The 23,951-nt window shown below is 43.8% G+C and overlaps 1 protein-coding gene across 1 annotated transcript in view; it reads left to right on the top strand.

Moving 5' to 3' along the window:
- The first annotated feature begins 721 nt into the window (after positions 1-721).
- Positions 722-23,951, top strand: part of itga5 (integrin, alpha 5 (fibronectin receptor, alpha polypeptide)) — a 64,341-nt gene continuing 41,111 nt past the window's right edge. Inside the window, exons 1-2 of the mRNA XM_071347759.1 lie at positions 722-1,155; positions 23,580-23,710. Of these exons, the coding sequence (XP_071203860.1) occupies positions 959-1,155; positions 23,580-23,710 (328 nt within the window). The 5' untranslated portion in view covers positions 722-958. The remainder of the gene's footprint in view (positions 1,156-23,579; positions 23,711-23,951) is intronic.

Here is a 23,951-nt window from a genome sequence, read left to right as displayed (position 1 = left end):
TATAACACAATTCAACTAATAGAAAACATATGCAGCCCAGACTTTGTGATACCACTCATGTTAAAAGAGCCTGATACGTGGAGATGGTTATTATAATCATCAGGGCCTAGAATCACAGCTTTCTCTACAATTTTGATCTGTATGGTTCCTTTTTGAAATAATGTAAGCAATCTGCATTCCTAGCTGCCACAAATAATCATCAAATGCCTTTGTACCTCAAGAAACGGGTCTTGGTAAATAACCACTATTGTCCCTTAATTCCAAGGACTATCCGGAATAGGTCAGCCCAGAGAGATATAAGATAATATTGGATCATAAGGACCTTTGATGTTACTCTGTGTCCATTGTTCAGCCAGTTAATAATATATCTGGTTATCATCGACCTGTCTCGCTCTCTCTCTCTGTTTCTCAGTACGACCCAGGTAGAAACGGTTTAGGTCAGACAGGCACGCAACCATGTCTTTATCAGACTAAACCCCTCATTCTGAACGATTGAATGCAAATGATGGCAGCGCGCCATGGTGAGAATAAAACAATCAGAACACCCAGATCGGGAAAATTTCTCCAGAATCTTCTAGGATGCTGTAACATGCAGATGAATCAGTTCTGAGTGTAGCCCACTGAAGTTATACACTCGTTTTCTCTTCTGTCTGTCTTTTTGTGAATCAAGAGCTCCACCTCTCCTAAAGTTGTCACGAGTCGAGGAACTACCTCCTTTCAATGTTCCCTCAATTAGGAGCAAAGCGAGCGTAGTGAGGGACAGCGAGCGGTGAGGACGCCGAGGGAAGAGGCTGACTGAGCATTTAGGAGATATACAGCGAGTTTTAGTTTCAAGGCATGCAGTTTAGATACATAGGTAGAACAACCACTCCACAAGCTCTACGGATCTGAAAACATTAGAGCAACTCAGGTGTTGATTTAAACAAAACACATTTTAGTGGATTCATTTAGAAATAGAATGGGTTCCAGAAGATACCGTTCGGAGACGCCGGGAGAAGTGAACTACCCATTCTGCGGTATTGGGGTTTGTCTGATAATAATCCTACAGTTGTGTGCTGCATTCAACTTGGACGTGGAAAACCCCACTGTCTACAGCGGACCTAATGGGAGCTACTTCGGATATTCCGTGGAATTTTACTTGACCAATTCTTCAAGGTACGTTTTTTCTTTCTTACTTGGAAGTCATTTTGCAAGTTACTGCAAACATGGTGGGACAAATTAGGCATTTGTTGGTACATTTCATTATAGGCTCCAAGTGGCAAATATGGTCCAAGGAGTTTAGAGGGTTTATTCTCGGGTTCACGCAAATAGCCTATCAACAATTTTTTTTACAATAGCCTGCATTTCATAAATCCAATTAATATATATGGTAATTGCACATTGAATTAGATGTTCTCTTTGATTTTGGTTAGAAATCCATCCTTCACGCGCACTGAAGAAAGGTTGTCCTTATCTAATGACTTGACCAGTGAGTGACCACCCTATGTTAGAATTGGGAATGGCCCGTGCCTCTATATAAAGCGCAAACTTTCCTATTAGAAAAAGTGTTTTAGTCAGTGTGTTGGCCACATTATTTCCTTTATATGTCAGTGGTAGTTAACTACAGCTTCAATTGTAACTAAGTGGCCTCAAAACAACAATATTGCTAAGATGTACACTTGTTATCATACCTCATTAAGACTTCAGCGCGCACACGCATCAGTTTTAATAGAACACCGTCAGGGCATCTTCCATTTTAGTTCATCTCAGCCGTTGAGATTTCAAGATCACTCTGTTGCGTGGGTTTACCTGTGTCAACCCCTTTAAACCAATCGGCATCTGTGAGGTATCCAGTGTGTGTGTTTTGTCTCAGGTAAAACTGAACAATTTGGGTTTAACAGGCCGATGTTCTTCCACTTTTCTCTTTATAACCTAATTAACACAAATTACACCTAAAAATGTGTGTTCTGCAAGCCGGAGAGCCTGAAGCCTTTAGTTGGAAAGCTGGTCTCTATAATTTAGGTAACATTAGTAATCTGTGATAATTCTATGGGCACTATTAGAATGCTATAGAATATATACATATAGGATCAAAAGTGAACACCAAGCTGAGATTAAACTCAATAAAGATTACATTTGTGCCATATTTGGGAAAACCTTTTCATATAATAGTCTTTAAACTGTAATCTCATTGTCCTAAAATTGGATTTAATTCTGACCTCTAATCTCTCATTGGCTCTAAATGTCAAACAAAGAGCCAATTAGAAGCAGCTTTTCCCCAACTCTGTTGTTTTGATGTGATCACCATCCACCTCTTCCTCCATACCAGACTTATTGGTCTTACTCTGAAATGCTCCTGTGCAATTTAGTGTTATGCCGCTTGGCATTATGGGAATGTGATCTCGGTGTCTGTCACAAACATGCTGTGACTATTATCTCAGCGTCCTGGCATGCAGTGGCTCCATCACATCAGTCCCGTCTATATTGCTGCTGAGATCACTCATTAAGAAGGGCTTAGAGCTTAGTTCAGACTTATTACGGGGTAAACAGACTACTGGAGCAGCACAGTCGATATGTGGTCAGGTAGATAGACTGATAGATAGTCTGAAGACAGACATAGTTGATGATGGAAGGCCCCGGACGGCCACAATGACATCCAGCAAATGACGACATCTGGTCTTTGTATCAATAACCATAGCAACAACAGCTCTTATATCAGTAGGAATGCAGCACAAGGGAAGTAAATGACATGCTGGCAGATTCACAGCTGTGTCGCTGCCATCCTGGGGCTATGTGTGTCAGAATAAGATTGCTTTGACAGAGTCGACCACCACTCATCAGTATGCAGTGTCAGCGACTCAGCCTGGACCTAGCTGTCTGCCCTGTAATTGTAATAATCATTATCCAAAGTGAAGCTAGCAGCTAGCCGGGCCACTGGGGCCAGACGCAATCAGACATCCTGGCTGGCTGTGTTTTTTTACTGTCTCGCCAGCCAGCCAGGGGTTTAGGAGAGGGGCTTTGTGCCGAGTGGGCCGCCAGTGGCTCCAGTTTCTCCTCCCCACTTCACTAGTTCCTTCGACTACAGTTCAGACACAGACAGGGTGGGATTCTCCTCCTCACTCACTCCTTTAAGGGGCTGCTGCCATTGATCTATATTTTTCTACCAAGCAGGGGCTCTAGGTCTAGGAACACCATGATTTAGGACGTGAGGCTGGCAGTCTGTGTCAAGAGTGTATTAAATCCCCTATACCTCCCTCCTTGCCCCCTTCCTCTGGTCTGATGTAATTCTGCAGGGTCTTTAATTTACCCCCCACCCCACCCCCGTCTCGTGAATGAAGTCACAGCAGCAGCTAGAGCAGCAGTCATCTCTCTGGTCGATGACTTCATCTGAACTTTTAACAGCGGAGACGTCATGGCTAGGGGGAGGAGAGCTAAGACAATGGGTTGGTGAAGAAATTGTCTGCATGAGGGGGATACTAAATTTAGCATGTCTCTACCCTCTGTCTTGTACTCTCACTAATGCTACTGTTCAGATGCTTGCCAAACCAGACACAGGATGAGAGCAAAGTTTAAACCTGGTCTCAAAAATCTATCTTTGACTAAATCATTACATTTTTTCCCACATTTCACACGTCATTAACATAATCCAGCAGGAAACAGAAACATACGTTTCCAGTTATCACTTGTCTTCTTCTCCGTACGTTTGATCAGTTATCAGACTGTCGCCCATGTTGTGGCTAGTACGGGAGTAGCTGGAATCCATGGGTGAGGTCAGTCTCTCTGTCTGGGATGGGGGAGGATGTTCTCTGTGCCTGATGCAAGATGCACACACAGCACCTCTTTGACCTGTACCTGTAGGATAAACTCTTCTCTGGAAAACATAAAGCACACGCCAAAGACTCTTCTCGTGGCCAGCTGTTTGAAGAGTCCTTTCTCTCTCTGTTTTATTTAGGACAATAGTAGCATAGGCCTACGGAAACACACAAAAGTGAGAAAGGGCGAGACAGAGCGTTATCATACATTCATCTCCCACCCTACTACACACAGACAGACTTTCTATGTCACTGATAGCGTGGCTCCATGAGTGTATGTGTGTCTGATTCCTGTCATGCCCCCTGGCCTGGTCTAATAGAATTAGGTAAGCTAGCGGACAGAGAGGACACTAGCCCTGCAATGAGACCACCGCGGTAGACTGCCTGAGAATAGGGTTCATGAACTGTGTGTGAGGGCCCCTGTCAGTTAGACACCAGCGAGACCTTATTTATGGTCCCCTGTATGTAGAGTCTACAGAGAGAAGTAGCAGCACAGTATGGGGCCTTGTAAGGACAGGTCTTCTCCTCAACCTGACTTGGCTCTATGAATCTCAGCGAGGCCACAGCAGATCCACCGGGCTGAGAAGGAAGGTCCACCGGGCTGAGAAGGAAACTGCTTAATACCTCTCCATCCATCCAGCAGCAGCAGAAGCACATTCCTCCTTCCCTGTTTCTGGAGCCAGACAGGGATTCAGGGTGTGGACTGTTAACATGGCTGAGGTCAGAGGTCAGACTATAGATGACATGCCAGGCTGTCCGGGAGTGTTTCTGTCTGGACCGATCGATGTTTGCTTCTAGACCGTATATTTATGTTATTTATCCCAATAACCGCAGCTAGTCCTGTCCGTTGAGAAAAGACGATATATCAAGAGACAATTTTAACTTGGATGAAGTGAGATAATGTGAACCCTAGGAAGAGTAGCATCTGCAAAAAGCTAATGGTGATCCAAAGAAATAAATACTCAGGGAATCACAAATGTTGAGTAGAATGGGGTCTGTCTGTCTCTGTCTTTCTTGTGTCTTTCTTGTGGGTCTGGTGTAGTTATGTACAGATTGCATTGGAAGGCAGCCATAAGGAGATATTTAGTCATGGATGCCTCTGATGATGATGACACTCTTCCCCATCCCATCCATCCCTACCACGTGTTTGAGATGGGCTTGGTGGTGTTCTCCGTTAGGTAATGGATGGTTTAACTGTGTCGTACCCAGATCGAGGTCAGGTCATCGTTCATGTTGGTCACTTCCTGGAGTTTACCCTCTTAAATAAGGTTTGTGCTAAACCAATATTGATACTGGACCGGGGGCTGTGTTAGCTGCTAAAACAGAAATATTTTCTGTGTCTGCATTGTCTCCCTCACCATATGATCAAGCAGATTTCTGGTATTGTTTTCATTTGTGCTATTTTCTTTTGTGAGATTCTGTTTATAAATCACAGTTCATGTGAGGGGTGGACGTTGTTGAAATTGGGCCTGTGTATTTGGGTTGCCAAGGTATTCTTCACTCAGGTTCTCTGCTCTGCGATTAGCTGCTTTTCATGGCCCTCTGTGTTGGACAATGGGGCTCTTTGTGTGAATGTTTGCTGTTTTCCATCTGAGAAACTTTCCATGTGACTCCCATGTTCTTTATTTATTTATTCCCTTTTTAAAAGGCCTATTTGAGACTTTGTCTGTTCTCGCAGAATGACCAGAGGTTGGTCTGGTCATTCTGTATTATAATAATAATAATAATAATTTGGGGGTGCTTATATTTGTCCTGTTACACACAAGTGTGTAATAAAAATGCGTATTTTTGCATATCCCAACTCCGCCAGGGAATGCCTTACTCAAGGGCACAGTGACATTTATATATTTTTCACCTTGTCAGCCCTGGTATTCAAACCAGCAACCTTTCGGTTTTCTGTGCAAACGCTCTAACATCAAGGCTACCTGCTGCCCCAGTGTGTTGTTTTGAAGGTTAATGGTGACATGCTTAGCCTGCTGACCGGGGCCCTGAAACACCCCAGGAATCTTTAACTGCCAGCAGTCCTGGTTTCTTTAGCCCTATTAGGGTCAAAAAGGGAGTCCGTTCATTGTACAGACTTGTAATGGCACTCTCCTTTTGGGGAAATGGATCTAGCCAGACCAAACATTGGAATCAAAATAGAGTTATTGCCATTCCAGTTCAGATTCAAATCTTGAATTACAATTGTAGTATTTATTATGATTCCCATTACTCTTCCTGGGGTCCACACAGGAATAAAACAATTACATCAAAACAACAGTCTACATCATAAATAAAATTACATTATTACTCTAATACAACTTTAATATAACATTTACAATATTAAAATGATACAATGCTTGTGTATTTGTAGAGCGTGTGTGTGTGTGAAATGGAATTGACCACAATGCTGCTACTCTCGCGGTCAATGTTTGCACAAGGGGGTACTTGTGAGACAACAGAGACAATTTGTGTTCAGACAGCTGTGGTGAATGAGAGGGGATCAGAGGGATGGCTGTGTGACTCTCCTTCCGTCAGCCCCACTGTCTTTCCCTTTAGAGGTATAAAGGATTGGACCCCCCTTGGTGGTCACTGTGGAGAGGTGTGAATGGCCTGGTGCTAAAAACATCCATCATTGTGTTTTGGGGGTCTGTGGTGGTGTGTGACTAGGGGTTTGGGGATTTTTATTCGGGGCTGGGGGTGGGTAGCAATTTGGCATCAGGAAAATATAGTCTCTCTAACCTCAGCTCCCTGTTTACGGTGTTTGAAATGACCAACTTGCCACTTGTGAAACCCTTGCTGCAGTGAAATGACATTGCTGGTGGTTTTGCTGAAAGAACCACAGTGCTTAGAATGAGCCACAGTGCTTAGAATGAGCCACAGTGCTTAGAATGAGCCACAGTGCTTAGAATGAGCCACAGTGCTTAGAATGAGCTATGTCTCTAAGACATCGAGCTATGTCTCTAAGACATCGAGCTATGTCTCTAAGACATCGAGCTATGTCTCTAAGACATAGAGCTATGTCTCTAAGACATAGAGCTATGTCTCTAAGAGACTCACTAGCATGGAACACCTACATAATATGAGAATGATTCATTGAGATTTATTTAGATTTTTTTTTACACCTTTATATAACTAGGCAAGTCAGTTAACTTCTCTGGGATAGGTGGGACGGTAGCGTCCCACTTGGCCAAAATCCAGAAAAAATGTAGCGCACCAAATTCAAATATATTACTATAAAATCAATCTTTCATGAAATCACACATGAAAGTCACCAAATTAAAGCTACACATGTTGTGAATCCAGCCAACATGTCTGATTTCAAAAAGGATTTACGGGGAAAGCACACCAAACAATTATGTTAGCTCAGTACATAGCCACAGAAAAACACAGCCATTTTCCCAGCAAATGATAGGAGTCACAAAAAGCAGAAATAAAAAATTAATCAGTAACCTTTGATGATCTTCATCAGATGACACTCATAGGACATCATGTTACACAATACATTTATGTTTTGTTCGTTAATGTGCATATTTATATCCACAAATCTCGGTTTACATTGGCGCCATGTTCAGAAATGCCTCCAAAATATCCGGAGTAATTGCAGAGAGCCACGTCAAATAACAGAAATACTCATCATAAACTTTGAAAGATACATGTTTTACACAGAATTAAAGATACACTTGTTCTTAATGCAACCACTGTGTCAGATTTAAAAAATACTTTACGTAAAAAGCACACCATGCAATAATCTGAGACAGCGCTCAGATTTAACAAAATTTCTCCGCCATGTTGGAGTCAACAGAAATACGAAATTACATCATAAATATTCCCTTACCTTTGATTATGTTCATCAGAATGCACTGCCAGGAATCCTAGTTCCACAATAAATCGTTGTTTTGTTCGATAATGTCCATTACTTATGTCCAATTAGCTACTTTTGCTAGCATGTGTAGTACACGTGTCCAAACGCTCGCGCAGATGCAGGCAAACGTCAGACGAAAACTTTTTAAAGTTATATTACAAGTCGAATAAACTGGTCAAACTTAGTAGAGAATCAATCTTCAGGATGTTGTTATCATTTATATCCAATAAGGTTCCAACCGGAGAATTCTTTTCAGTCTCTATAAGTAATGGAATGCATGAGGAATGCGCGTGACCAAGAACTGGCAATCTGCCAGACCACTGACTCAAACACCTCCCATCCGGTCCCACATCACACTAGAGGCTTCATTCAGCGTTCTACAGACTGTTGACATCTAGTGGAAAGCGTAGGAAGTGCAAACAGATCCATATATTACAGGGAATTGAATAGGCGATGAGTTTAACAATGACCAGTCCCAGAATTCTCACTTCCTGTTTGGATTTTTCTCAGGTTTTTGCCTGCCATATGAGTTCTGTTATACTCACAGACATCATTGAAACAGTTTTAGAAACTTCAGAGTGTTTTATATCCAATAGTAATAATACTATGCATATATTAGTATCTGGGACAGAGTAGGAGGCAGTTCACTATGGGCACGCAATTCATTCAAAAGTGAAAATGCTGCCCCCTACATCAAAGAAGTTAAGAACAAATTCTTATTTTCAATGACGGTGGGTTAACAGTGGGTTAACTGCCTTGTTCAGGGGCAGAACGACAGATTTTTACCTTGTCAGCTCAGGGATTCGATCTTGCAACCTTTCAGTTACTAGTCCAACGCTCTAACCACTAGGCCACCTGCCGCCCCATTAACATTGAGCCCATAATCACAAATCAGCCCATAATCACAAATCAAGTCTAAAGCAATCCAAACCACAGATGTATTTGTTTTACAATGGAACTGAGGGTATCTGGGTTCATCGTTAACTACCCTGTATCAGAGCCATGGAATACATGAAGACGAATGGGAAAATCCACCCATATTTCAAAGATCAGTGTCGCTGTATGTTAGAGTACAGAGGACTGGCAGACTGCACTGACTAAGTCACTCTGGATAAGAGCATCTGCTAAATTACCAAAATATAAATGTAAAATGTATTCACCAGTGCTGCTTTCTCCCTGTCACTAATACTAAACAGCGGTGTAGTGTAGTTAGTTAGCTCTCTGCACCTGGGACATCAGGCTGCTGAATAGCCACCACTAGTCAGCGACCTACTCCACCCTGGCCCCCTGCTACTCCCCTGGACATTCCCCACCCTCAATGATCACTTACCTTACCTGCTGCTCCCCCTATTGACATTCTTACCCCCCCCCTCCCCCGGCATTCATCACTGGTGCAGTTGTTAATATGTATATTATTACTTTTTAAAATAAAAAATTGTATTGTTTTTATCTCATTTGGTCCCCACACCCCCTCATTGGTCATGCTTCTCCCCCTATGGTCATCCCCCACCCCCTAAACAGTCTTTACTCTGCCTCCACCCCAATTGACATTTATTTATTAATCTCTGCTACTGTTGTTATTATGTATATAGAGCTATTTCTATTGTTGTTTTTATTACCATTTTCATTATTTTATTTCACTTAGTCCTGCAGGTTGGAGCTCGAAGCCTAAGATTTTCACCGTTCCCTGCAATCACACCTGCAACCCTGTACATGTGACTATTAAACACTGAATCTGAATCTGCTGTTGACTTGCAGGTCTCCTGCTGTACTGAACTAACGTCCTTTGGGAGGAAATGTTTTTGCAGTGACATTAAGATCCGGTTTTGGAGAGGGAGGAATGTTTATCAGATCAACATTGGGGGGGTGGGTCGTTTTTGTTGTAACTGCTGCTGTTGAAGTACAGTACTCAAAATGGGAGTGTGAGACAAACAAGGTTTTAACCTGGTTGCTGGGCAGTTTGGTTTTGGAAATTTGGGGTAAATTTATAGAACGAAAACCATAATGAGATTGGAACTCTTCTATACCCCTCAAAATAAGAATTTTCAGAGCAGGTTCCTACCTCATTTACAGTAATTAGGTTTCTACTGGAGCAGCTGACTGTATGGCTATATTAGTACCATTTGGGATGCAGCCTATGAATGAGTGTTCTGTACAGTGTTCTCTCTTTCAGCATTAGCCATCCCAGCAGACACTGCTACTCTCATTGTCTCCCTCTGTGTCTGGCCCAGAGGAGTAAGAAGGTCCTGGACAGCAGTACTGAGCGTGTGTGTGTAGAACTGAATGGATGACCAGACAGAATAGCAGTTGGGAGACAGTCCGTCTCCTTGTCTGGCCTTGGCTTGGACCGAACCGAAGATCGTGTGTCAGACTGAAGGCCGTGTGTCATGGCTCTACACGGTCCAAAATTATTTGTTATTATAGTACAGCACATTTAACTGGTATTCCCTCCACAGTGACACAGTGAGTCATAAATAGCCCCAGTAATTCGGTCTAGTGATAATGTGACAATGTCATATTTGGTGTTTTTGTGACGATCCCATTTGACAGTTTGTTGGCATTGCTGACTGAAGACTCTCCTCTTGTACAGTAATTAATTATCTTAGGTGTATTTGCGTCAGTCCGCCAAGGCTGTGCGGCAGCCGGTTCCTCAAAGCGGAAGAGGAAAACGTCGCTGCTGTAACGGTTTACTCGTTATGTTTGGGCGCAGGCCAGATCTCAATATCTGCTGCTGGGGGGAGAGAGAGAGAGGAAGGGAGAGGAGGGAAAGAAGGTCAAGAGCTCCACAGATTCAGTTTGAGTCACTGTACTTGAGTTAGTTCGGTTTCCCCTTGTTGTGAGGAGATGATTTTGAAGAGTTAGTTGAGTGACTGCATGTTTGTGATCTTGTTCAGATAGTCCCATCCCAAGCTGAGGTTTGGACCAACGCTTTTGAAGCCTGTTCTACATATTATTTGTAACTGTTTGTGGAGCAGAGGGCCTCAACCAACCCACTATCACAGATTATTGTGAAATAGACACAAAATACTTATTGGAAATTTGGCATAGTAACTGCCCCCCAAAAAGTTGTGTCCAGTACACAATTTTGTATACAGTGCATTTCAATTACAGATAGCACTGTTAGCATGTGGAAACAGTGCCAGGGAAACTATACAAAAGCATGGATTGCTGTCATACCTTGTCCATTGACTGCTTACAGGGTAAGGAAACCAATATGTCATTTTGTAATTTGGGTAAACTATCTAAGCAACCCACTCTCTATCTATAATTGAAATGCACTGCAAACAAAATTGTGTACTGTACACAACTTTTTTTTTTGCAGTTACTATGCCAAATTTCCAATAAGTATTTTGTGTCTATTTCACAATCTGTGGTTAAGGTCCTCTGCTCCACAGGAGGAGGGAGGTTGTTCGGGGAGGCTGTGTGTGCATATAACAATCCAAACATTGTGTGTTCAAATCACATCTTGGACAACTTTAGCATTTTAGCTAATCACCAACTTTGTAACTAGTTACTACTTTTTAACTATGTAACTATCATGTTACCTAACCTTGTTGCCTCAACAGTGCATCTTGAGCTAACTTTTCTGTTGGCAGTTTTCTTTTTTTCCTTCTTTACATTTTTTTTAACCTTTATTTAACAAGTCAGTTAAGAACAAATTCTTATTTACAATGACGGCTTACACCGGCCAAACCTGGACGATGCTGGGCCAATTGTGCGCTGCCCTATGGGACTCCCAATCACGGGTGGTTGTGATACAGCCTGTAATCTAACCAGGGTGTCTGTAGTGACGCCTCAAGCACTGAGATGCAGTGCCTTAGACCGCTGCGCTACTCGGGAGCCCAGGGCAGTTTTCTTGACTCTATTCCAGGTGATTCCTGCCTTCTTAATTTAATGGCTCCAGTCCTCCTGCCCTTTTTCCAATCTTTACATCATATGTAGGCCTACCAGTTGCCTGGGCGTCTGTCTGTGCCTTACCATTCCCATTGCATCCAGTGTTAACGACTGCAGATGGTGACTGCAGCCATCCGGCCCGCCGCTGGGATGCCAACAAAATGTGAATGTGTTTTTTCCCGGCTGGCTTAAAGCAATTATAATAGTGTTCAAGTGACATAAGCTTTGCAGCTGGGAGGAAGACTAACTGTGGAATGGGTAAAAAGCTGTGTTTGGGTGGCAAGGGGGCGAGAGGAATTTGGCTTCTGGCTGCCTCTCTCTAACCTCATCAGAAACTCCATTGGGTTAAGCCTGGGAAGATCAATGGAAGATTAGCAATTTTCATCATTTATATATTACCCCTTAATTTGTCAACCCTGTATAAATAGTGGCAGCAACCAGTGGAATTATTGCCTCGCTTATGTATCGTTTAACATTTCTGCTGATTGCAGAAGCAATCATTTATACTGAGGAGTCTCAACACTAGCAGCCTAAACCAACGAATTTAATGCTGGAACCTCAGACTGAGGTTGGGGTCGTTAGTGTCTGATGGCGTAGGTGGGTCTCGCTTTGGGAGATGCAGAGAAGCCACAAATGTCTTTCTTGTGTACACTCATTCCCAACAATATTCCCAGCAGTAGATTGCTCAAGGTCTCCTTATTAAACGTTGGCTATGCTGTAGTTTTTTTTTATTGCAACATGAAAACATGCTGCCAAAAAATAATATATTTGTTTCTGAAAATATGACCAAAATGTTCAATGAAAAGTACCCTTCCTATGATGGCACTACTGTGGGTTTCTAGGCTTGGCTGAGATGCACTGTCTGACCTAGAGGTCGACCGATTATGATTTTTCAACGCCGATACCGATTATTGGAGGACCAAAAAAAGCTGATACCGATTAATCGGACGATTTTTATTTATTTATTTATTTATAATAATGACAATTACAACAATACTGAATGAACACTTTTATTTTAACTTAATATAATACATCAATAAAATCAATTTAGCCTCAAATAAATAATGAAACATGTTCAATTTGGTTTAAATAATGCAAAAACAATGTGTTGGAGAAGAAAGTAAAAGTGCAATATGTGCCATGTAAAAAAGGTAACGTTTAAGTTCCTTGCTCAGAACATGAGAACATATGAAAGCTGGTGGTTCCTTTTAACATGAGTCTTCAATATTCCCAGGTAAGAAGTTTTAAGTTGTAGTTATTATAGGACTATTTCTCTATATACCATTTGTATTTCATATACCTTTGACTATTGGATGTTCTTATAGGCACTTTAGTATTGCCAGTGTAACAGTATAGCTTCCGTCCCTCTCCTCGCCCCTACCTGGGCTCGAACCAGGAACACATCGACAAACAGCCACCGTCGAAGCATCGTTACCCATCGCAGAGCAAGGGGAACAACTACTCCAAGTCTCAGAGCAAGTCAATCAATCAAGTTTATTTTATATAGCCCTTCGTACATCAGCTAATATCTCGAAGTGCTGTACAGAAACCCAGCCTAAAACCCCAAACAGCAAGCAATGCAGGTGTAGAAGCACGGTGGCTAGGAAAAACTCCCTAGAAAGGCCAAAACCTAGGAAGAAACCTAGAGAGGAACCAGGCTATGAGGGGTGGCCAGTCCTCTTCTGGCTGTGCCGGGTGGAGATTATAACAGAACATGGCCAAGATGTTCAAAATGTTCATAAATGACAAGCATGGTCAAATAATAATCAGGAATAAATGTCAGTTGGCTTTTCATAGCCGATAATTAAGAGTTGAAAACAGCAGGTCTGTGACAGGTAGGGGTTCCATAACCGCAGGCAGAACAGTTGAAACTGGGACAGCAGCAAGGCCAGGTGGACTGGGGACAGCAAGGAGTCATCATGCCGGTAGTCCTGACGTATGGTCCTAGGGCTCAGTTCCTCCGAGAGAGAGAAAGAAAGAGAGAAGGAGAGAATTAGAGAGAGCCAAGATGTTCAAAATGTTCATAAATGACAAGCATGGTCAAATAATAATCAGGAATAAATGTCAGTTGGCTTTTCATAGCCGATCATTAAGAGTTGAAAACAGCAGGTCTGGGACAGGTAGGGGTTCCATAACCGCAGGCAGAACAGTTGAAACTGGGACAGCAGCAAAGCCAGGTGGACTGGGGACAGCAAGGAGTCATCATGCCCAGTAGTCCTGATGTATGGTCCTAGGGCTCAGGTCCTCCGAGAGAGAGAAAGAAAGAGAGAAGGAGAGAATTAGAGAGAGCATACTTAAATTCACACAGGACACTGGATAAGACAGGAGAAGTACTCCAGATATAACCAACTGGCCCTAGCCCCCCGACACAAACTACTGCAGCATAAATACTGGAGGCTGAGACAGGAGGGGTCAGGAGACACTGTGGCCCCATCCGATGATACCCCCGGACAGGGCCAAACAGGAAGGATATAACCCCACCCACTTTGCCAAAGCACAGCCCCCGCACCACTAGAGGGATATCTTCAACCACCAACTTACAATCCTGAGACAAGGCCGAGTATAGCCCCCAAAGATCTCCACCACAGCACAAACCAAGGGGGGGCGCCAACCCAGACAGGAAGATCACGTCAGTAACTCAACCCACTCAAGTGACGCACCCCTCCTAGGGACGGCATGAAGTGCCGTTTGAAACGCTATTAGTGCACACCCCGCTAACTAGCTAGCCATTTCACATCGGTTACACCAGCCTAATCTCGGGAGTTGATAGGTGTGAAGTCATAAACAGCTCAATGCTTGAAGCACAGCGAAGAGCTGCTGGCAAAACGCACGAAAGTGCTGTTTGAATGAATGCTTACGAGCGTGCTGCTGCCTACCACCGCTCAGTCAGCCTGCTCTATCAAATCATAGACTTAATTATAACATAATAACACACAGAAATACGAGCCTTAGGTCATTCATATGGTCAAATCCGGAAACTATCATTAAGAAAACAAAACGTTTATTCTTTCCGTGAAATTAGGAACCGTTCCGTAAACTAAATATGCAGGTTTAAAAAAAATGATCTCTGTGTATTGATTTTAAGAAAGGCATTGATGTTTATGGTTAGGTACATTCGTGCAATGATTGTGGTTTTTTTCTCGCAAATGCGCTTTTGTTAAGTCATCCCCCGTTTGGCGAAGTTGGTCTTCACAGTTTGCAACGAGCCAGCCGGCCCAAACTGCTGCATATAGCCTGACTCTGTTGCACAGAACGCAAGAGAAGTGACACAATTTATCTAGTTCAAAGAAATTCATGTCAGCAGGCAATATTAACTAAATATGCAGGTTTAAAAATATATACTTGTGTATTGATTTTAAGAAAGGCGTTGATGTTTATGGTTAGGTACACATTAGTGCAACGACAGTGCTTTTTTCGGGAATGCGCTTGTTAAATAACCGTTTGGCGAAGTAAGCTATGATTCAATGATAAATTAACAGGCACCGCATCGATTATATGCAACACAGGACAAGCTAGATAAACTAGTAATATCATCAACCATGTGTAGTTAACTAGTGATTATGTTAAGATTGATTGTTTTTTATGAGATACGTTTAATGCTAGCTAGCACCTTACCTTGGCTCCTTGCTGCACTCGCATAACAGGTAGTTAGGCTGCCACGCAGTCTCCTCGTGGAGTGCAATGTAATCGGCCATGATCGGGTTCCAAAAATTCAGATTAATCGGTCGACCTCTAGTCTGACCCTAAACCAAACCTCTACCAGCATGTTTCTATAGCACTGGGGCTGTCACCTCCACGCTGGCTATGACAACATCAGAGCGGTGGTGAATCTGCTGGCCTTTCTAGAACCCAGGGGCAGACTGGGACAAGAATTTGTCCCTGGCATTTTAACCACACCAGCCCGCATCACTATGGAGCCTGTCTGCTTAAGCCATATATGTTATAAATCCAAGCTAATGACAGGCTGTATTGCAAATTTGTGCCTGTCATGTGTTCCCCTGCATCAACACCTACTATTACAGAGCTCCAGACTTAACAGTTTCCCCTGGTGTCAGTGGTGCCACTGACTTTTACAGTTAGTGGCACCAGGACACAAATCACGAGTAATCATCTTATAAAGTCATTCATAGTGCTTTATGAAAAACTATAATAAAATAAAAAAAATTTTTTTTGGTCACATACACATATTTTGCAGATGTTATTGCGGGTGTAGCAAAATGCTTGTGTTCTTAGTTCCAACATGGCCGCTCGGTCATTGGTCATCCATATATTTATGGATGACCGTTCAAAAGTTAAGGGTCACTTAGAAATGTCCTTGTTTTTGAAAGAAAATCATATTTTCTGTCCATTAAAATAACATCAAATTGATCAGAAATACAGTGTAGACATTGTTAATGTTGTAAATGACTATTGTAGCTGGAAATGGCAGATTTTTTTATGGAATATCTACATAGGCTCTAGCGCTACCCTTGGAGTCTGGGACATCTCACCACCACCCACAGCACTTCATCTTGTACATGAGATTAAACACGGGCGGCAGGTAGCCTAGCGGTTAAGAGCGTTGGGCCAGTAACCGACAGGTCGCTGGTTTGAATCGACTAGGTGGGGGGGGGAAATCTGCCGATGTGCCCTTGGGCAAGGCACTTAACCCTAATTGCTCCTGTAAGTCGCTCTGGATAAGAGCGTCTGCTAAATAACACAAATACAAAAATAGGCGTACAGAGGCCCATTATCAGCAACCATCACTCCTGTGTTCCAATGGTACGTTGTGTTAGCTAATCCAAGTTTATCATTTTAAAAGGCTAATTGATCATTAGAAACCCCTTTTGCAATTCTGTTAGCACAGCAATAAAACTGTCCTTCTTTAGATTAGTTGAGTATCTGGAGCATAAGCATTTGTGGTTTCGATTACAGGCTCAAAATGGCCAGAAACAAAGACCTTTTTTCTAAAACTAGTCGGTCTATTCTTGTTCTGAGGAATTAAGGCTATTCCATGCAAGAAATTGCCAAGGAACTGAAGATCTGTGTACTACTCCCTTCACAGAACAGTGCAAACTGTCTCTAACCAGAATAGAAAGAGGAGTGGGAGGCCCCGGTGCACAACTGAGCAAGAGGACAAGTACGTTAGTGTTTAGTTTGAGAAACAGACGCCTCACAAGTCCTCAACTGGCAGCTTCATTAAATAGTACCCGCAAAACACCAGTCTCAACGTCAACAGTGAAGAGGCTGTTGACGTTGAGACTGGTGTTTTGCGGGTACTATTTAATGAAGCTGCCAGTTGAGGACTTGTGAGGCATCTGTTTCTCAAACTAGACACTCTAATGTACTTCTCCTCTTGCTCAGTTGTGCATCGGGGCAGTGTGCAGTGCGATGGCGATTGCATCGTCTGTGGATCTATTGGGGTGGTAAGCAAATTGAAGTGGGTCTAGGGTGTCATGTAAGGTAGAGGTGATATCCTAAACTAGCCTCTCAAAGCACTTCATGATGACAGAAGTGAGTGCTACGAGGCGATAGTCATTTAGTTCAGTTACCTTTGCTTTCTTGGGTATGGAAACAATAGTGGACATCTTGAAGCAAGTGGGGACAGCAGACTGGGATAGGGAGAGATTGAATATGTACGTTAACACTGCAGACAGCTGGTTTGCGCATGCTCTGAGGATCCGGCTAGGAATGCCGTCTGAGCCGGTAGCCTTGCGAGGGTTAACACGCTTAAATGTCTTACTCACTTCAGCCACGGAGAAGGAGAGCCCACAGTCCTTTGGAGCGGGCCACGTTAGTGGCCCTGTGTTATCCTCAAAGCGGGCGAAGAAGGTGTTTAGCTTGGCTGGAAGCAAGACGTCGGTGTCCGCGACATGGTTGGTTTTCCCTTTGTAGTCCATGATTGTCCTGCCGCATACATCTCGTGTCTGAGCCGTTGAATTGCGACTCCAATTTGTCTCTGTACTGACATTTTGCCTGTTTGATTGCCTTACGGAGGGAATAACTACACTGTTTGTATTCAGCCATTTTCCCTGTCACCTTGCCATGGTTAAATGCAGTGGTTTGCGCTTTCAGTTTTGCCGCGAATTCTGCCATCTATCCACGGTTTCTGGTTTGGGTAGGTTTTAATAGTCACAGTAGGAACAACATTCCTTATGCACTTCCTGATGAACTCAGTCACCGTATCCGTGTATTCGTCGATGTTATTCTCAGAGGCTACCCGGAACATATCCCAGTCCGCATGATCAAAACAGTCTTGAAACATGAATTTCGATTGATCAGACCAGCGCTGAATAGAACTTAGCATGGGTACTTCCTGTTTAAATTTCTGCCTATAGGAAGGGAGGAGCAAAAGGGAATCGTGATCAGATTTGCCAACATGAGGGCGTAAACATTTCGAAAAGTTGAGTAGCAGTTGTCCAATGTCTTATCAGTGCGAGTACTACAGTCAATGTGTTGGTAGAACTTCTGTAGCGCTTTCCTCAAATTTGCGTTGTTAAAATCCACAGCTACAATAAATGCAGCCCCAGGATATGTGGTTTACAGTTTGCATAAAGTCCAGTGTAGTTCTCTGAGGGCCGTGTACTGAGAACCCAGATGGCTGACTGGACTGGGACAGTATCTCCCGAGAGAGCCATGTTTCCGTGAAACAGAGTATGTTACAATCCCTGATGTTTCTCTGGAAGGAGTTCCTCGCCCTGAGCTCGTCTACTTTATTATCCAGAGACTGGCAATTGCCAGAAGGCCAATCTGCCCCTGCTTGGCATATTAAACCTCATATAATGTGGAACTCTTACTTCTTTTCTGAATCTCTGAGATCACTCATTCAAATTCTGATGTAGATATTGTAATGATGTCTCCCTGAGTTCCAACGACATTCTCTGTAGATTTGAAAGTGCCTGGTGTATGCATGAAGCATCCGAAATGACTGCCCCTTTCCACTACACCTCCCCTCTGCTCTGTCTTAATCCTCAGAGGGCCAGACGGTCTCCTCCCTCCATATACACATAAAGCCGTTTCTAAATCCAGCAATCAGCCAACTACACTTAGGCCTTTATGAAAATGCTAATGCTAGCTAGACTGATCCCCTGCCAGATAAAGGCCCATTAAATGCTAATTGTTCCTTATTTACAATACTTCAGATCACTATCAAGGTGTGAGTGGGTGTGTGGGTGGTGAGGTAGTGAAAACACACCCCTGTTTCCAGTTTGCTGATGAAAGCCTTTTCCCCTCATTTTGATGTTTCCTGAGTTTTTTCCCTTTGAAATGATATCCTCACTGAATACCGTTGGCCTGTATTCAGATCAGATTCTCAATAGATGTAGTAAGCCTACTTTCTTTGGCTTGTTTTTCCCCCCGCTTACTGTCTTTGTTTGAATTTACACTGGACAAGGATTTGTAAAAAAACGACTGTACTCATGCTCATTTTTACATCTTCAAATTTGTTGAAAGTGTCTTACTCAAAAGTCCAGCCAAAACGTTTATCTTTCTAGGAGTTGAAGAAAGCGAAAGGTGACTTTTTCTCTGTGGATCTGAATGTTTGCGTCGGAGTCATCTCTTCCTGTCATAACAAGCACTGAAATATGAATGGCCAAATCAGATCCCCACAGCATTGTGGTCTATTCATTAACAAATGATGAACCAAAGAATATGCTATGGAGTTCATATGAACACATTTTTGCCAAACTTCTCTGTGTGTTTAGAAATGTGAAGAGGGAATCAATCCGTGACGGCGAAGGTTCTCTGGGATTTCCATTATTCTACAGGTGGAGCACCATTAGCTGCTCTTCAGGGAGCTTCCCTCCTCAGTACACACACGGCCGGAAACCGGTAAACTCTCTCTCTCTCTCTGAGCCAGATGGCCATGTTTTCAGTTCCCTATTCAAAAATAAAAACCAATGGATTTCTGCCCTTCATTTTGGTTGGGTTGCTCTGTATCTCTTTAGAGATAATGCGACCAGTCAGACCACCACTGGTTATAGTGTGACATTAAATCCATATCCTCAGATTCATGCCCATGCCCTGTGTTAGGCCTCAGTATGTTTTCAACACCATAAGGTTTAGCTGACTCCTGCTCCTTCCAGGCTCTCAGTTTGTAGTCTCCTACAAACTTTGATTCTATGCAGAAAGTATTAAAGTCATGGCCAATGTCTAAATCCTAACTAAGACACTGTGGCAAGGATGACCAAAGATGTTTGACTAAAGCTGGTTTCAGAGTCCAGGGTGGCTCCTCTGGACTCTGTCTGGACCCTGCTGGGTAGTTGTCCCCTGAGGGAAGATGTTAAACATAGCGGTACCGTAAACTACCTCACATCATTGGGTGACTGACCTGGAGCAGGAAAGGGTGTGCTCTTCCTGTGTTTTAGGAAGACCCCTCAGGCTCTACTCCACTCATTGCCCTCTTCTCTTCCCTCTGTCTTCTGCCCACTTCACTGTCCAGCACCATGCCAGTGGTGATAGGATAATTGGAGCCGCAATGAGGTAATGGCTACACTGTGCTGGTTCAGTCAGACTGTCTACTGGAAAAATGTCTGTCAATTTAGCCATGGCTCTTAGTCCTGGTTCAGTGGTTCGTCTCAAAGTTCTCATTCACAAGCATTTCGCTACACCCGCAATAACATCTGCTAAATATGTGTATGTGACCAATAAAATGTTATTTGATTCCGTGGCTGTCTTTGTTTCTCCGTCATTGAATATTCTGTCCTTGTGATCTTTAGCCTGGTTGGCTGGTCCTCAGACTCACCTGTAAGACCACGTGTTGCTTGGGTTCATGCTATCCGGGATCCTTGGGACGTCCATACCCCCCAGTTGACATGAAGTTGACATTTAAAATGGTGAAGGTAAGGGTTAGGTAAGGGTAGGGATTATGGTTAGGGTTTAGGGTAGGGACTTTCCAAGGATCTCGAATAGCACTTATCCTGTTGCTGGTGGATCTGGTGAAGGGGTTCTTTGTTCTGGCTTTACGTTTACCACAGGGTTACAGCAGCTAGTTGTCTGTCCCAGACCTGGCTTTACGTTTACCACAGGGTTACAGCAGCTAGTTGTCTGTCCCAGACCTGGCTTTACGTTTACCACAGGGTTACAGCAGCTAGTTGTCTGCCCCAGACCTGGCTTTACGTTTACCACAGGGTTACAGCAGCTAGATGTCTGTCCCAGACCTGTCTTTACGTTTACCACAGGGTTACAGCAGCTAGATGTCTGTCCCAGACCTGGCTTTACGTTTACCACAGGGTTACAGCAGCTAGTTGTCTGTCCCAGACCTGGCTTTACGTTTACCACAGGGTTACAGCAGCTAGATGTCTGTCCCAGACCTGTCTTTACGTTTACCACAGGGTTACAGCAGCTAGATGTCTGTCCCAGACCTGTCTTTACGTTTACCACAGGGTTACAGCAGCTAGTTGTCTGCCCCAGACCTGGCTTTACGTTTACCACAGGGTTACAGCAGCTAGATGTCTGTCCCAGACCTGTCTTTACGTTTACCACAGGGTTACAGCAGCTAGTTGTCTGTCCCAGACCTGGCTTTACGTTTACCACAGGGTTACAGCAGCTAGTTGTCTATCCCAGACCTGGCTTTACGTTTACCACAGGGTTACAGCAGCTAGATGTCTGTCCCAGACCTGTCTTTACGTTTACCACAGGGTTACAGCAGCTAGATGTCTGTCCCAGACCTGTCTTTACGTTTACCACAGGGTTACAGCAGCTAGTTGTCTGTCCCAGACCTGTCTTTATGTTTACCACAGGGTTACAGCAGCTAGTTGTCTGCCCTAGACCTGGCTTTACGTTTACCACAGGGTTACAGCAGCTAGATGTCTGTCCCAGACCTGTCTTTACGTTTACCACAGGGTTACAGCAGCTAGTTGTCTGTCCCAGACCTGGCTTTACGTTTACCACAGGGTTACAGCAGCTAGTTGTCTGTCCCAGACCTGGCTTTACGTTTACCACAGGGTTACAGCAGCTAGATGTCTGTCCCAGACCTGTCTTTACGTTTACCACAGGGTTACAGCAGCTAGATGTCTGTCCCAGACCTGTCTTTACGTTTACCACAGGGTTACAGCAGCTAGTTGTCTGTCCCAGACCTGTCTTTACGTTTACCACAGGGTTACAGCAGCTAGTTGTCTGTCCCAGACCTGTCTTTACGTTTACCACAGGGTTACAGCAGCTAGTTGTCTGCCCCAGACCTGGCTTTACGTTTACCACAGGGTTACAGCAGCTAGATGTCTGTCCCAGACCTGTCTTTACGTTTACCACAGGGTTACAGCAGCTAGTTGTCTGTCCCAGACCTGTCTTTACGTTTACCACAGGGTTACAGCAGCTAGTTGTCTGTCCCAGACCTGTCTTTACGTTTACCACAGGGTTACAGCAGCTAGTTGTCTGCCCCAGACCTGGCTTTACGTTTACCACATGGTTACAGCAGCTAGATGTCTGTCCCAGACCTGTCTTTACGTTTACCACAGGGTTACAGCAGCTAGTTGTCTGTCCCAGACCTGGCTTTACATTTACCACAGGGTTACAGCAGCTAGATGTCTGTCCCAGACCTGTCTTTACGTTTACCACAGGGTTACAGCAGCTAGTTGTCTGTCCCAGACCTGGCTTTACGTTTACCACAGGGTTAAAGCAGCTAGTTGTCTGTCCCAGACCTGGCTTTACGTTTACCACAGGGTTACAGCAGCTAGTTGTCTGTCCCAGACCTGTCTTTACGTTTACCACAGAGTTACAGCAGCTAGATGTCTGTCCCAGACCTGGCTTTACGTTTACCACAGGGTTACAGCAGCTAGTTGTCTGACCCAGACCTGGCTTTACGTTTACCACAGGGTTAAAGCATAGTTGTCTGTCCCAGACCTGGCTTTACGTTTACCACAGGGTTACAACAGCTAGATGTCTGTCCCAGACCTGATTTTACGTTTACCACAGGGATACAGCAGCTAGATGTCTGTCCCAGACCTGGCTTTACGTTTACCACAGGGTTACAGCAGCTAGATGTCTGTCCCAGACCTGGCTTTACGTTTACCACAGGGTTACAGCAGCTAGATGTCTGTCCCAGACCTGTCTTTACGTTTACCACAGGGTTACAGCAGCTAGATGTCTGTCCCAGACCTGTCTTTATGTTTACCACAGGGTTACAGCAGCTAGATGTCTGTCCCAGACCTGTCTTTATGTTTACCACAGGGTTACAGCAGCTAGATGTCTGTCCCAGACCTGTCTTTACGTTTACCACAGGGTTACAACAGCTAGATGTCTGTCCCAGACCTGATTTTACGTTTACCACAGGGATACAGCAGCTAGATGTCTGTCCCAGACCTGGCTTTACGTTTACCACAGGGTTACAGCAGCTAGATGTCTGTCCCAGACCTGGCTTTACGTTTACCACAGGGTTACAGCAGCTAGATGTCTGTCCCAGACCTGTCTTTATGTTTACCACAGGGTTACAGCAGCTAGATGTCTGTCCCAGACCTGTCTTTATGTTTACCACAGGGTTACAGCAGCTAGATGTCTGTCCCAGACCTGGCTTTACGTTTAGCTTACTGCAGGGTTAGATGTGTTAGCTAGATGTCTGTCTAGAGGAACAGGGCCATACAGCTGTGGAAACAACAGTGTGACTCCACTTAGGCTGTTTGCTTTCTTGTTTTCACATCCAATTTGCCCCACGGGGATCTCTCCGTTGTGTGTGTGTGTTTGATGGAGAGAGCGGGAGAGAATGTCACATGCGCACATGTTTCAGCAATAATTACACATGGTTACAATATTATGTAACAGTACTGTGGTGGAACCTGTTCAAATGTTTTTGAAGTAGGGGTATAGCTTTGTGAGCAGTAAAACGTGTGTACCGGCTCTGCATCATGCTAAAACTGTTGACTGGGAGGTGTGGAAGGCATTTTAAAATTCATACCAGACCAGGAGTAGATCTTAACCAATTACAATGACAAAAAAGACTACAGATAGCATTAGCAAACCAATCCCGCTGATCTAGGTTGCCATACCTCAGCTGTTATGTTGCTGAGGGAGGTAGCAGGTTAGATAGAGGTGACATAGTGACATTTGAATGACCGAATGTTTCTTCTCTCTCCTAACAGTGTCAGTGTGGTGATCGGTGCTCCCAAGGCCAATACCAGCCAGCGCAACATCACAGAGGGCGGGTCCGTGTACTACTGCCCATGGAGTCTCGGCCAATCAGAGTGCCACAACATTGAGTTTGACAATCAAGGTAAACCCGGTTATTGGCAGACTACGATCAGTGTGACTTTACTACTTTAGGTCCTGAACATACCTCCTCACTGTCTGAACTTGATTTAAATTAGATTTTAAGATGATAAATTACATGGATTTACTTAATCACAAATGTACATGACGCGTGAAGACATGGTGTTTCAGCAGATTTGATGATTCCATAGCATAATGACAGCTGTCCTTCAGTTCCTGTAACACATACCACGTATCTCCTCATG

This window comes from Salvelinus alpinus, chromosome 17 (genome assembly GCF_045679555.1).
Source record: "Salvelinus alpinus chromosome 17, SLU_Salpinus.1, whole genome shotgun sequence".
Classification (NCBI taxonomy): Eukaryota; Metazoa; Chordata; class Actinopteri; order Salmoniformes; family Salmonidae; genus Salvelinus; species Salvelinus alpinus.
This window is presented reverse-complemented; position numbering and strand designations above follow the sequence as displayed.